General features: G+C 39.9%; 1 protein-coding gene across 1 annotated transcript in view; it reads left to right on the forward strand.

Annotated features, from left to right (window-relative positions):
- The window catches only part of LOC118840807 (cocaine esterase-like), a 38,072-nt gene that overhangs the window by 4,264 nt on the left and 18,587 nt on the right, over positions 1 to 15,221 (forward strand). The window contains exons 3-4 of the mRNA XM_036748159.1: positions 7,891 to 8,029; positions 13,726 to 13,859. Of these exons, the coding sequence (XP_036604054.1) occupies positions 7,891 to 8,029; positions 13,726 to 13,859 (273 nt within the window). The remainder of the gene's footprint in view (positions 1 to 7,890; positions 8,030 to 13,725; positions 13,860 to 15,221) is intronic.

Below are 15,221 nucleotides of genomic sequence, written 5' to 3' on the forward strand. Positions count from 1 at the left end.
TTTTGTGACCCTGGGTAAGTCACTTTACCCTTGTTTGCACTCAGTTTCCTCATCTCTAAAGTGAGCTAGAGAAGGAAATGGCAAAGCACTATGGTATCTCTTCCAAGAAACCTCATATGGAGTCATGATGGGTCAGCCAGGACTGAACAACAACAGAGATTAAGTGACTCACCCAAGGTCACAAAGTTAATAAATAACAAAATCAGAACTCAGAGACTGACAGGCTCAGATAGGAAGGGGAGACCTTAGATGCCATTAAATCTGACCACTTGTTTTGTTTTCTAAGCAGTTTGATGTCTTTTGCTTTGAAGACCACACTTATTCCCCATTCCATACTCCGGCCTACCTCCTACCCTCCACCATAATGCTCTTCTGGAACAAAGACCATCCCTCTGGCACAGTGGGCCCCAGTGCTGCTCTTGGTAAAATGCTCCTAGTTCTAGTCTGTCCTGCTCTGACTTGAACTTCATGAATCTGCAGGTGGTTTTCTGAGTCCTTGCATTCATCCTCTTACAATACAATAACATTTCATGACATTCACACACTGGGATGTGTTCGGCCCTTCGCCTTTTGGTAATATCTATTTGGTTGCCAAGTTTTTTTTTCCTTTACCTATTTTCTTTTTCTTTTTTAATTTCTTTTTTTTTTTGATTTACAATACTCAGTTCCACAAGTTTTTGATTTCCAAATTTTTTCCCCTCCCTTTCCTCTCCCCTCCCCCTGCAAGACAGCATGCAATCTGATATAGGTTCTACTTATACCTTCACATGAAACTTATTTACACAACAGTCAAGTTCTAAAGAAGAATTATGATCAATTTGAATAAATCATGAGAAAGAAGAAACAAAAACAAAAAAGAAGAAAAAAGAAAAAAAGAGAGCAAATATTTTGCCTCAATCTGCATTCAGACTTCATAATTCTTTCTCTGGACATGGGTAGCTTTTTCCTTCATAAGTCTTTTAGAGATGTTTTTGAACCTTCTATTGCTGAGAAGAGCCAAGTCTATCAAAGTTAGTCATCACAGATAATGTGTGTCTGTAATTGTGTATAATGTTGTCCTGGTTCTGCTCCCCTCACTCAGCATCATATCATGTAGGTCTGTACAGGTTATTATGAAGTCCATCTGCTCCTCATTTCTTATAGCACAACTTATTTAGCCATTCCCCAATTGATGGGCATGCCCTTGATTTCCAATTCTTTGCCACCAGAAAAAAAGCTGCTATAAAAATTTTTGTGCATATGAGTCCATTTTCCACTTCTATGATCTCTTTAGGATACAGCCCTAGAAGTGGTATTGCTGGGCCAAAAAGTATGCACATCTTTATAGCCCTTTCCTCATAGTTCCAAATTGCTCTGCAGAATGGCTAGATCATCTCACAACTCCACCAACAATGTAACAGTGTTCCAGTTTTCCCACATCCTCTCCAACATTTATGATTTTCCTATTTTGTCATGTTGGCCAATCTGACAGGAGAGATGTGATACCTAAGAGTTGTTTTGATTTGCATTTCTCTAATTAATAGTGATTTAGAGCATTTTTCATATGCCTATAGATATCTTTAATTTCTTCTTCTGAAAACTGCCTGTTCATATCCTTTGACTATTTATGCCCTGGGGAATGACTTGTATTCCTATAAATTTGACTGAGTTCCTGTATTTTTTATAGATGAGGCCTTTATCAGAAAGACTGGTTGTAAAAATTCTTACCCAATTTTCTGCTTCCCCCCTAATCTTAGTTGCATTGGTTTTGTTTGTACAAAAATTTTTCAATTGGACATAATCAAAATTATCCATTTGGCATTTCATAACTCTCTGTATTTCTTGTTTGGTCCTACATAAATCTGACAGGTAAACCATTCCTTATGCTCCCAAATTGCTTATGGTATTGGCCTATATACCTAGATCATGGACCCATTTTGACTTTATTTTGGGATGCAGTGTGAGATATTGGTGTATGCCCAGTTTCTGCCATACTATTTTCCAGTTTCCCCAGCAGTTTTGTGAAATAGTGAATTCTTAATGTAGAAGCTGTATTCTTTGGGTTTAACAAAGAGTAGATTGCTATAGTCATTGACTACTGTGTCTTGCACACCTAACCTATTCCACTGATCCACCACTCTATTTCTTAGCCAGTTCCAAGTAGTTTTGATGACAGTTGTTTTATAACACAGTTTAATATCTGGTATGGGTAGGTCACCTTCCCTAAGATTTCTTTTCATTAATTCCCTTGATATTCTGGATCTTTTGTTCTTCCAGATGAATTTTGCTATTATTTTATCGAGCCCTGTAAAATGATTTTTTGGCAGTTTGATTGGTATGGCACCGAATAAGTAAATTAATTTAGGTAAAATTGACATTTGTATTATATTAGCTAGGCGTGACTGCAAGCAACTGATATTTTTCCATTTATTAGATCTGACTTTATTTGTGTGAAAAGTGTTTCATAATTGTGTTCATATAGGCCCTGGGTTTGTCTTGGCAGATAGAGTCTCAAATATTTTATAGTGTCTACAGTAACTACAGGAATTTCTCTACCTATCTCTTGATGTTTGGCTTTGTTAGTAATCTATAGGAATGGAGAGGAATTATGTGGGTTTATTTTATATCCTGCAACTTTGCTAAAATTTTTTATTATTTTAAGTAGTTTTTTACTTGATTCTCTAGGATTCTTTAAGTAAATCATCATATCATCTGCAAAGAGTGATAACTTAGTCTCTTCTTTGCCTATTCTAATTCCTCCAATTTCTTTTTCTTCCCTTATTGCTAAAGCTAACATTTCTTGTACCAAATTGTGTAATATGGGTGATAATGCATATCCTTGTTTTACCTCTTATCTTATTGTAAATGCATTTAGCTTATCCCCATTACATAGAATGCCTTCTCTTGGTTTTATGTAGATGCTGCTTATGCTTTTAAGGAAGACTCCATTTATTCCTATGCTTTCTAGTGTTTCTAACAAGAATGGGTGTTATATTTCATCCAAAGCTTTTTCTGCATCTATTGAGATAATCGTATGGTTTCTGCTAGTTTTATTGGTGATATGGTGAATTACGCTGAGAGTTTTCCCAATATGGAACCAGCTGTGCATTCCTGGAATAAATCCTACCTGGTCATAGTGTATTATTCTTGTGATAAGTTGCTATAATCTTTTTGCTAATATTTTATTTAAAATTTTTGCACCAGTATTCATCAGGGAAATCGGTTTATAACTTTCTCTGTTTTCACTCTTCCTGGTTTAGATATTAGTACCATATTTGTGTCATAAAAAGTATTTGGTAGGACTCCTTCTTTACCTGTTTTCCCAAATAGTCTATAAAGTATAGGAATTAATTGTTTTTTAAATATTTGATAGAATTCACATGTAAATTCATCTGGTCCTGGAGATTTTTTTCTTAGGGAGTTCATTGATGGCTTGCTCTATTTCGTTTTCTGAGAGGTGTTATTTAGGTATTTAACTTCCTTTACTGTTAATCTGGGCAATTTATATTTTTGTAAATATTCATCCATTTCCAATTTATGGGTATACAATTGGGCAAAATAATTCCTAATTATTGTTTTAATTTCTTCTTCATTGGAAGCAAATTCACACTTTTCATTTTTGATGCTGGTGATTTGGTTTTCTTCTTTCTTTTTTTTAAATCAAATTGACCAAAGGTTTATGGATTTTATTGGTTTTGTCATATAACCAGCTCTTATTTTTATTTATTAGTTCAATATTTTTCTTGATTTCAATTTTACTAATCTCTCCTTTGGTTTTCAGTATTTCTAATTTGGTATTTAATTGGGGATTTTCAATTTGTTCTTTTTCTAGCTTTTTTTCAGTTGTGTGCTCAATTAATTGATCTTTTTCTCTATTTTATTCATGTAAGCATTCAGACATATAAAACTTCCCCAAAGAACTGCTTTTGCAGCATCCTACAAATTTTGGTATGTTGTCTCATTATTGTCATTCTCTTGAATTAAGTTATTGATTGTTTCTATGATTTGTTCTTTGGCCCATTCATCCTTTAGGATTAGATTATTTAGTTTCCAATTAATTTTTAGATTATATTTCCATGATCCTTTATTACAAATAAGTTTAATTGCATCATGACCTAAAAAGGATGCATTGACTATTTCTGCCTTTCTGCATTGGATTGAGAGGTTTTCATGCCCTAGCACATGGTCAGTTTTTGTGTATGTGCCATGTAGCACTGAGAGAAAAAAGTATCCTCCTTTGTATCTGTATTTAGTTTTCTCCAGAGGTCTGTCATCCCTACCTTTTCTAAAATTCTATTCAACTCTTTAACTTTTTTTCTTGTTTATTTTGAGGTTAGATTTATCAAGTTTAGAGAGGGGAAGGTCAAGGTCCCCTACTAGTATAGTTTTGCTGTCTTATTTCTTCCTTTAACTCCCTTAACTTTTCTAAGGATTTGGATGCTATAACATTTGGAGCATATATGTTAAGTAATGATAGTACTTCATTGTCTGTGGTGCCTTTTAGCAAGATATACAGTTTCCTTCCTTATCTCTTTGAATTAGATCTATCTTTGCTTTTGCTTTGTCTAAGATTAAGATTGTTACCTCTGCTTTTTTTTACTTCAGCTGAAGCATAATATAGTTTACTCCAGCCTTTTACCTTTACCCTGTATGTATCCCTCTGTTTCAAATGTGTTTCTTGTAAACAACATATTGAAGGATTTTGGTTTTTAATCCATTCCACTATCTGCCTTTGTTTTATGGGAGAGTTCATCTCATTCACATTCATAGTTACGATCACTATCTGTGTCTTTTTTTCCATCCCATTCTCTCCTCCCATTTATGTTTTTATTTCTCCCTTCTCCCTTCACCTCCTCAAAAGACTTTTGCTTTTGACCACTGCCTCCCTCCATATTCCCTCCCTTTCAGTCCCCCCCCATCTCCTTTATAACCACCCCTCCTTTTCTTTCCCCTTTCTGCTCCTATTACCCATAGCGCAAGTTTGATTTTTATACATAACAGAGTATGTTATTTCCTCCTTTAACCAGTTCTGGTGAGAGTAAAGCTTAAACACTGCTCTTCTCCCTCCCTTCTTTCCCTCTACTATGATATGTTTTTGTACCTCTTCATGTGATGTAATTTATCCTTTTCTGCCTCTTACTTAGCTCTTCTCCCACTACAATCCCTTTTTATCCCTTAATTAATTTTTTATCATCACATCAATTAATTTATACTCACACCCTGTCTTTGTATATTCCTTTTAGATGTCATACAAACTACGCCATTCTCAAAATTAGCAAATATCATCCTTCCACAAAGGGATGTAAAGAGTTTGCCTTTGTTAAATAACAAGTTTTTTCCCCCTTTTCGTATTTTTCCCCTGTTTGCCTTTTTAATGCCTCTCTCGAGTATTGTATTCAAAGATCAAATTTTCCATTGATCTCTGGCCTTTTCATCTGGAAGGTCTGGAATTCTCTTATTTCATTGAATGTCCATCTCCTTGCCTGAAAGAGTATGCTCAATATTCCTGGATAGTTGATCCTTGGTTGTACTCCAAGCTCCTTTGCCTTTTGAAATATCATATTCCAATCCCTCTGATCTTTTAATGTTGAAGCTGCTAGGTTCTGTGTGATCCTGACTATAGTTCCACAATATTTGAATTGTTTCTTTCTGGCTGCTTGCAGTATTTTCTCCTTGACCTGATAATTCTTGAATTTAGCTACAATATTCCTTGGAGTTTTCAATTTCAGATCTCTTTTGAGGTGTGGTTGGTGGATTGTTCTAATGACTATTGTACCTTCTGGTTCTAGGATATCAGGGAAGTTTTCCTTAACAAGTTCTCGAAAGATGTTGTCCAGGCTCTTTTTTTAGATCATGGTTTTCAGGTAGATCAATAATTCTTAAATTATCTCTCCTGCATCTATTTTCCCTGTAAGTTGTTTTTTCAGTGAGATATTTTACATTTTCTTTTATTTTTTCGTTCTTTAGATTTTGTTTGACTGATTCTTGATTCCTTATAGAGTCATTAGCTTCTACTTGCCTGATTTGAATTTTTAACAAATTACTTTCTTCAGATAGCTTCTGCATCTCTCTTTCCATTTGGTCAATTTTACTTTTCAAGGTTTCATTTTCTCTTGTTAGATTCTGTAGTTTTTCTTTTCCCTCTCTAATTTGGCTTTTAAAATCCTCTTTGAGTTCTCCCAGGAATGCTTTTTGGGCCTGAGACCAGATCATATTCCCTTTTAAGTTTTCAGATGTGAGTATATTGTTGATGCTGTCCTCTTCTGAATTCATGTTACAACCATCTCTTTCCCCATATGATTCAATGGCTTTTTTTTTTTACTTTTCTAGCTTGCTTGTTCATGGTAGTTGCTTTTTTCTTGGCTTTTAAGTGGATCGCTGCTTCTGGGGCTCAGGGGGCTCTGTCCCACACTTTTTGTGTTGAGAGCTAGGTCCCTGGTTACTGGCTTTGTGTACTGTGGCCTCTGGTTTTGTTAGGTAGAAGCTATATATTGCTGCAGCTCCTCTGATGCTGAGCTGAAGTTGGCTGGTGAGCTCTAAGTATTGAGGCCCAGTGAAGTCTTTCTGAGTTTCCCCTGGGCATCACAGGGTGAGGTATGGGGGATGGGTGGTCTGGTTGCTGGGAGTTGCCTCTTTCCCGAAGTTGTAGGTCTGCATTGTTGTCTGCCAATTCCCCTGGCTGTGAAAAGGCACACCTGGGGTCCTAGTGATGGTGCTTGCTGGCTCTATCCCCCTGGAGCTCAGGAACTCCTGCTGGTCTGCTAAGGTGGGGCTTGCTGGGATGCCTCTCTTCCTGCACTGCTCTCCTTCCATCACCACAAGAAATGCTCTTCTTAGCTTCCTGAGCTAAAAAATTACTGAACTCCCTCTTCTGGCTCCTCTATTCCGGGGTTTCTCTTAGGGCAGTATTCTCTGGGTTATTCAAGGGAAGGACTAGAGTTGTTAGAGTTTACTGGGTCATCATGGCTCCCAGAAGTTCAAGAAGGTGACTTTCAAACTTTTAGACTGTGGGCTGATGGCTCCAGGAGAAGCTGCTGCTGCTGCTGTTGCAGGCTCTGTGCTTCTGTCTCACCTTGCTCCAACACAGTCCCGTCCTGTGCTGAGAGGCCTGGGCAGACTCCTGTCCTGTGCTTAGAGGCCTAGCGATCACCACCGCAGCTGGCAGGCTGGGCCTATCCTCAATCCAGTATGGTGCCCTGGTATGGTTCAGGGTGGTTTCCGTGTGCCCAGTGCTCTCCCAGACAGGTACAACAGATCCCTCTCTTTCTGGACTTTCCTGCCTTAGAAATCTGCCACCCTCTGTCCCCTCGTGGATTCTACCTCTCTCAAAACTGTTCAGGTTCACTTTCTAAGAGGAGTCTGAAAGAATTTGAAAGAGCTCAGGCATCTCCCCATTTTCACTCCCATATTGGCTGTGCCTCTGGTTTCCACGTTTTTCTAAGTTTAAAAATACTTTGTTTCCAACTTAACAATTGTCAACAAACCCAAACATTTCAATAAAAGATGAACAAGAAAAAAGGCTCTATTGGAAGTGGTGAAATATTGCAAGTCACTGCAGCTCTGCCTGCCTCAGTTTCCTCATCTGCAAAATATGGATAATATGGGGCAATGAGGTGGCACGCTGAATAGATCACCGACCCTGGAATCAGGAAGACCTGATTTCAAATCTGGCCTCAGACACTTTATACTTACTAGCTGTTTGACCCTGCACAAGTCACTTAAACCTGATTGCTTCACCTCCCCCCTCCAAAAAAAAGTAGGGGTATTAATAGCACCTACCTCTCAAGGGTATTGTGAAAGTCCAATGAGGTCATGTTTGTAAAGTGCTTTGCAAACCTCAAAGCACCCAATTATAATTATTATTATTCTCATATGATTCTATTCAAATCGGTCGTCTCTTGTGTTTTCTAGGTGTTTGCATGATGTCACTGCACTAAAAAGAATGGCCATGGTCATGAAAGTAAACGTCCCTACTACTGCCGTTTCTGAAGACTGTTTGTACCTCAACATCTATGTTCCTGTCCATGCAAAGGAGGGGGACAGATTGCCGGTAAGCCAGAGCTCTGTACCATCCACAGCAGAGGATGAGAATCCCAGAGCATCAGAACTGGGTGGGACCTTGGAGGTCACCTCTTCCCACCACCATGAGAACAGTCACTGTCTCTAAATATCTCTGACTAGTCATCTAGCCTTTCCTGAAGTTTTCCAGGCGAGGGAACTCACTACTTTTTTTTTCTTACCTTTTTTTTTAAACTAGTTTTTTATTTTTAGTTTAAAAACTCAGTTCCACAAGTTTTTGGGTGCCAAATTTTCTTTCCCTCTCACTCCTCCCCCCGACCCCCCAAGACTGCATGTAGTCCAATGTAGGTTCTACATAATCTTCACATTGAACTTATTTACATAATAGTCCAGTTGTAATGAAGAATTGTGACCAATGGAATGAATCATGAGAAAGGAGAAACAAAACCAAAAAAGGGGAGGGGGTGGGGAGAGAGAAAAGTTTTCCTTAATCTGCATTCAGACTCCATAATTCTTTCTTTGGATATGCATAGCTTTTTCCATTATGAGTCTTTTGGAACTGTGTTTGAACCTTGCATTGATGAGAGGAGTCAAGTCTATCAAAGTTAGTCCTTACAGATACTATGTGTCTGTAATGGTGTATAATGATCTCCTGGTTCTGCTACCCTCACTCGGCATCAGTTCATCCAAGTCATTCCAGGTTATAATGAAGTCAGTCTGCTCCTCATTTCTTGTAGCACAATAGTATTCCATTACATTCATGTAGCACAATTTCTTTAGCCATTTCCCAATTGGATTCAAGGAGGATTTTAAAATATATTCTGAACCTCCTTAACGATTTCACCAATTTTGCTTTTTGAAGATTTGTTCTCTTCTTTTACCTCTCTAATTTGGTTTTTAAAATCCTCTTTGAGCTCTTCCAGGAATGCTTTTTGGGCTGGAGAAAAGCTCACATTCCCTTTTGAGGTTTCGGATGTGGGTATAGTGTCAATACTGTCCTCTTCTGAATGGGTATTTTGATCTTCCCTATCTCCATAACAGAGATCATTAGCCTTTTGTCTTCTGGTTTGTTTTTTCATGGTGTTTGTTTCCCCCCCTGTCCCCACCCCCCCATTTCTAAAGTGGATCTCTGCTTCTGGAGCTCACTGGCTTTGTGTGTTGTGGCCTCTAGTATCATGAAGTATGGGGGAGGGGTAGTCTGGCTGCTGGAAGTCTCCTTTCTTTTAGGCCTGCCCTATAGCTTAGGTGGTCTTACTAGTTGTCTGAGCTGGTGTCTGTCCCTTTCCCCAGCTTTGCAAAGTCACATCTGCAGTCTTGGTGTTGACAATTGCTGGTTCCACCCCCCTGAGCTCAGAAACTCCCTCTGTTTGGCTAAGGTGGGGCCTGCTGGCACACCTCTGTTCTTGCACTAATCTCCTTCTGCCACCACAAGAGGGGGACTCCCCAGCTTCCCGAGATACACAGCTGCTGAAGCCCCACTTTTGGCTCCTCTATTTCAGGGTTTCCCCCAGAGGTAGTATTATCTAGGTGAGGAAGGGAGGGAGAGCCATTTTATCTGGTCATCATGGCTCCTAGAAGTTCAAGAAGGCAAGTTTAAACTTTTAGATTGTGGCCTGGAGGCCTCAGAGGTAGCTGCTCCTACAGCCACAGGCTCAATATGTTGCCTCTAGTAGCTCCAAAAGACTGCTGTCCTGGGCTGAGAGATCTGGGGATCACTGCCATAGCTGGTACTTCTGCCCTGGGCCAGCTCCTACTCTAGGGTTTCACCCACCCAGCACTTTACCACACAGGCTGAATGTCTGGGTTCCTCTACTGCTCTTGTTCTGGTGTGGTCTGTTACTGTACTGCACCCAATGCTCCTGCCCTATTCAGTCTATTAGTGGCTTCTAACTCTCTAAAATCTGCTCAGATTCACTTTTTTTGAGGTATCTGACAGAATATGTGAGAGAGCTCCAGTAAGATGCTGCTTTCACATGGCCATCTTGGCTCTGTGTCTAAGATCACTACTTCTTAAGGCAATCCACTCTACTCTTGGAGAACAACTCACATTGTTAGCAAATGTTTCCTCCCATGAGGCTGAAATCTGCCTCCTTATACCTTCAAGGCATCTAGGTGGCACAGTAGATAGACTACTAGGCCTGGTGTCAGGAAGTCTCATTTTCCTGAGTTCAAATCTGGCCTCAGACATTTACTATCTGTGTGACCTTGAAGTCACTTCACCTGTCTGCCCCAGTTTCCTTATCTCTAAAAGAAGCTGGGAAAGGAAATGGCAAACCACTCCTGTGTCTCTGCCAAGAAGACCCCAAATGGGGTCATGGAGAGTTGGACATTACTGAAAATGACTGAAATAACTTCAGGGAGTTGGTTCTATGATCTGGAATGGTATCAGTTTCTGCTACAGGTTATTATTGCTAAAGAAACAAAGGAAAGCATTGATAAAGTATGACTTTCCAAATACTTCTTGATCCTGTCCACAGCTATCATCCTGTGTGGAAACTACCTCTGTGGATGAATACAGACATCTCTTTTGTAACTTAGAGTCTTGGCTTGTCTTGTGTACTGAGATGCTAAGGAATTTCTTTGTGGTCACATATCTCCTATGTGTCCAAGGCAGGACTTGAACTCAGTCCTTCTCACTCCAAGGCTAACCCTCTATCATCTACACCATGATAGTGATATGTGAACCAAACTGCTGAAATGTCATCTGCCCATGAAGCCTTCTCTGAACTTCAAGAAACCAACATTCAACTCAACCACCATTTCTACAAGCCTGGAAGCCCTTTCCTTAGTGCTGAGGATACAAAGAGAGGTGTTTTCTCTTTCCTCTGAGCTCCCTTAACCTTTATTTTGGATCTCCCTTATAGCACTTATTATATCTTGTGATACTTAGTTCAGACTGTGTTGTTGTTCAGTCATTATTCAGCTATGTTGGATTTTTCACGAGCCCATCTGGGTTTTCTTGGCAAAGATATTGGAATAGTTTGCTACGTGCTTCTCTAGCTCATTTCACAGATGAGGAAACTGAGGTAAGCAGGTTCAAGTGACTTGCCCACAGTCACACAGCTCATAAGCGTCTGATGCTATATTTGAAATCAGAAAGATGAGTCTTCCTGACACCAAGCCCAGCCCTCTATCCTCTATGCCATACAGATGCCATAGTATAGACTATATCACTCTGTATTATAGTTTTTAGATCCATAGTTTATTTATAGTTTTATTAGAATTATGATTATAGATTTATAGTTTTTAGATTGTCTTCTGGTCTAATGAAAGTACTTTGAGAGCAGGTTCCTAGTCTTATTCAAAATATCCATCACAGAGTCTTGCACATAGTAGGTGCTCAGTAAATTTATTGAATGAATGAATATATCACAAAGCCTGAGCAAGTTCCTAAATATAGGATTATCAGAATTGTTTTCATAAAAGGAGTTTGGAGGTTGGAATGTCTTGGAGGATGAGAAAACTGGAGGAAATGCCACCTATGCTCGCCCTGCAAAGGGAGACAAGGAATGAATTTCAACTGTTTCCAGGAGACTAAGGGGCACCTGGAACAAAGGAATGAGCTGGGGTAGATGAGAGGTTGTCTGCTTCCATGGGGCAGAGAATTTTTGTCCAAGAGAAATTGATCTTGTTCAGGCAAAGGTCAGCAGGCCAAGGTTCAGCCCAGCTATAACAGTAAGAATTTGATCTTACAGTTTTCTTCATTGTTTGTCCCCTTAGGGCTTGTGGTTTGAATGGTGGGTGGGAGGGAAGGTGCCTGAGGTAGTAACCAAACCACAGAGTGTAGGGAAGACAGCATAGGATTGGAGTGAGAATTCCTGAGGGCAAAGCTCACCTCTGCCTCTTACTGATTGTATGACCTTTTACAAGTCACTGAACTTCCATGCACCTCAGTTTCTTCATCTGTCAGACGGGGCTTTTGTACTAGGCAGTCTCTAAAATCCCTTTCAACTCTAAACCTATGATCCAACGATCCTGCCTGAGACAGAATTCTGGGTACACAGTCACACCCACTAAGATGATCCCACAAGGGAAGGAGGTTCAAGGCAAGTCCCCTTGTATGAAGGGCTCCCTATTGTCTCCATGCACCCAGTTATTCATAGCAAAATGTGCCTTCACCATAGTCAGTCCATGCTCTGGCTTTTCTCAGTGCCCAGCACTTGATCCATTGCATTTGCTCACATAGCAGCAATCTGTCTACTTCCTGATACCCAAACATGCCAGTAGAATTCCCACCAATCACTACCTACATTTCATAAAAGGGAAAGAATCTTCTCATGTGAACAAAGCCCCTTCAGCTCTCTGCAGCAGCTAGGCGTGCAGTATCCCAAACCCTTCACAAAGAGTACCATACTTTTAAAACACCGTGGTGTAATCTGAGCAATAACAGGAGGTCCCTCTCTTGTAATTTTAGATATAGAGATTATGAAGTCTGTTCCTTACCCAGCATTTAATGCCCAGAATTTTGCTCTATCCACACCATCTCAGTGCATAGAGCAGTGGCCTGGAGTCAGGAAGGCCTGAGTTCAGATCTGGCCTAAGACGTTCATTAGCCCTGTCAGCCTGGGCAAATCACTTAACCTCTGATTGCCTTAATCCACTGGAGAAGCAAGTGGCAAAGCACTCCAGTAGCTTTACTACAAAACCCCCATACGAGGTCACAAAGAGTAGGAAACAACTCAATAATAACAACTTCGTGGTTTTATGAAAACACTTTGATTTTTAACTATTACTGGTTCTGATTTTCTGATGGTGTTTCTCCCACCCCCCCCCCCCCCTGCCCCATTTTAGCCTCGGCTGAAAAATACTGTGGTCTCCTATGCTCCATTTGGTGAATCCTATTTGGTGTCAGCGATATAAGGCTGAAATGACATCCCTCCCTGCCCCACCCCATCTCCACAATGCAAATACAATGGGAAGAATTAAACACAGGCTTATGGGCTGGAGATGGGGTAAAGTCTTTTAAAGATGGGTTTTAATAAGTTGAAATTTCTCCCTATAATGTGAATAACCTGCAAGAACCAAAAAAAAAAAAGAAAGAATTTACTTTGGTTGTATATTTAAAAGGAATAGCTAGTTGTACATAGCAGATTTGCAGTTTCATGTGAAATCAACTTTTCTATGATATTATGTGATAGAAATGTTTGTTTTATTCCATAAATTAAAAATAAAATAATTTACAAAAGAACCAATGGAAGGCATAGCCTAGTGCTAGTAGTCTATTACAGCTTTTTACCTTGGCTTTGAGAGAGCAGTTACTGTTACAAAGAAAGTTCTTTGGGCCACTGTTGAAACACCCACAAGATGATGTGACACAGAGAGCTTATTGCCCCCTTTGCATTCTCTATTGCCTGGTTGTGTCTGTGTCCCTTAGAATGGACTCCTACTGCCTTTCCCCTGTTCTGGGGGGAACATGGATCTTTAGAAGAGACTGTTTTGCTCCATGTGTATCTTTGGCAATAGGAGGACCTCAGGGAGCTGATTCTGCCACAAAGGTTCCAAGAGGATCTGACCTGCCTCTGAGTCAAGTCAAGTGGGCTCTTACCTGAGAGGAGCTCTGATGTATATCTGGTCACTCACGATAAATGAATTCACTCATATCTAGAGCTACTGTATCCTAAGTCACAAGATAACAGGATACAGTATTTTCCTGTTGCACAAGGGAGCAACAGAGCTGTGATTGGTGGGATTTATTCTTTTAAGGAAAACTGTGTCTGATTCATGCAGGTGATGGTGTGGATCCATGGTGGTGCTCTAGTTTTTGGCGGTGCTTCCATATATGATGGTTCTGTGCTGTCTGCCTCCCAGAATGTGGTAGTGGTCACCATCCAGTACAGGCTGGGTGTCCCTGGGTTCTTCAGGTGAGATTTAACCCCAGTAAAATGTGAGTATAAGTATCTTTCCCTGATGAATTCCTAGATCTCTGTATGGTTGAATGATGATAAACATAAATTCCTGACTTGATGACATATCTCTTGACTTGCTCACAAGCTAATCATGATGTAGTAGAAAAATCACTAGATTTGTGACCAAAGGAACCAATTTCATATTATGGCCCTGTTTCTCATGTCTAATAAATTCACTTCTCTCTTGGCCTCACATTATAGATAATCAGATAGATAGATAGATAGATAGATAGATAGAGAGGGAGGGAAAGAGACAGACAGAGAGACAGAGACAGAGAGAGACAGAGAGAGAGATGATAGACACATGGATGGATGGTTGGATAGATAGATAAACAAATGGATGGAGGGGTGGATAGACTAGTTGAAAGATAGGCAGGTAGATAAACCATTTATTAAGCACCAGGCATTGTACTAAGTGAAGGGATTACAGAGCAAGAAAACAAGATGGTCCTACTGTGTTAACCTAACCCTGGCTTGCTGTACTGCATAGTTATAAATCTCATGATTCTGTTAGCTTTCCAAGTACCAATTTTATGTAATGTCTTATTTAAAGCTACCTACCCCTTTCACTGTGCTCTCTGGAATGCCTGCTCCATAACTAAGAAACATGTTTTCTTCTTTGCCCCTATCCTTTCTTATCCCTTCTCTGTAGTTTTAGTCACTCAACCCTGACTTTTTCTGATCACACAGCCTACCTGGTGACCTTTTCCAGCACTACTTGCATTTTAACTCATGCCTCCCTCCCAGGGAAGAGAAACAGTCCTTGTTTCCCACTACCACTTTCATACGCTATCTCTACCATAATCACTGAGCAACTTCTCCTCCATTCAGGATCATTCAATCCATATTTATCACCCAATCGAGTTTCTAGTAACTGTTATTTACCACCTTCTAGGACACTCTCCTTCCTTTCTCAATGAGTTCAGCCTTCTTTACAGTCCTTCTCTCTCTCCAAACTCCTAACTTCATACTGGGAGACTTCAACATTCATCTTGATATTCTCTTAAACATTCTCTCTCTCCTAGTTCTTCAATGCATTAATTTCTCATAACCTATCCTCCACTCCTTCTCAGCTATATAGAGATCATAACACCTTTGATTTTACCCTGACTCATGAGTGCTCCATTTCTATGTTCATTAACGCTGAAACTCCTCTATTTAGTTACAATCTCTTATCATTCCACTAGACTCTCTGCCTTATAACCCCTAACCCTGTTCTTCATCCTCACCTTGACCTTCAATCCCCCCACTCCTCAGTTCTTTTCCAGGCCATCGCCCTGCCTGGTTATACTCTCTTCCCTTCTACATCTTAACCCC

This window comes from Trichosurus vulpecula, chromosome 3 (genome assembly GCF_011100635.1).
Source record: "Trichosurus vulpecula isolate mTriVul1 chromosome 3, mTriVul1.pri, whole genome shotgun sequence".
Taxonomy (NCBI): Eukaryota; Metazoa; Chordata; class Mammalia; order Diprotodontia; family Phalangeridae; genus Trichosurus; species Trichosurus vulpecula.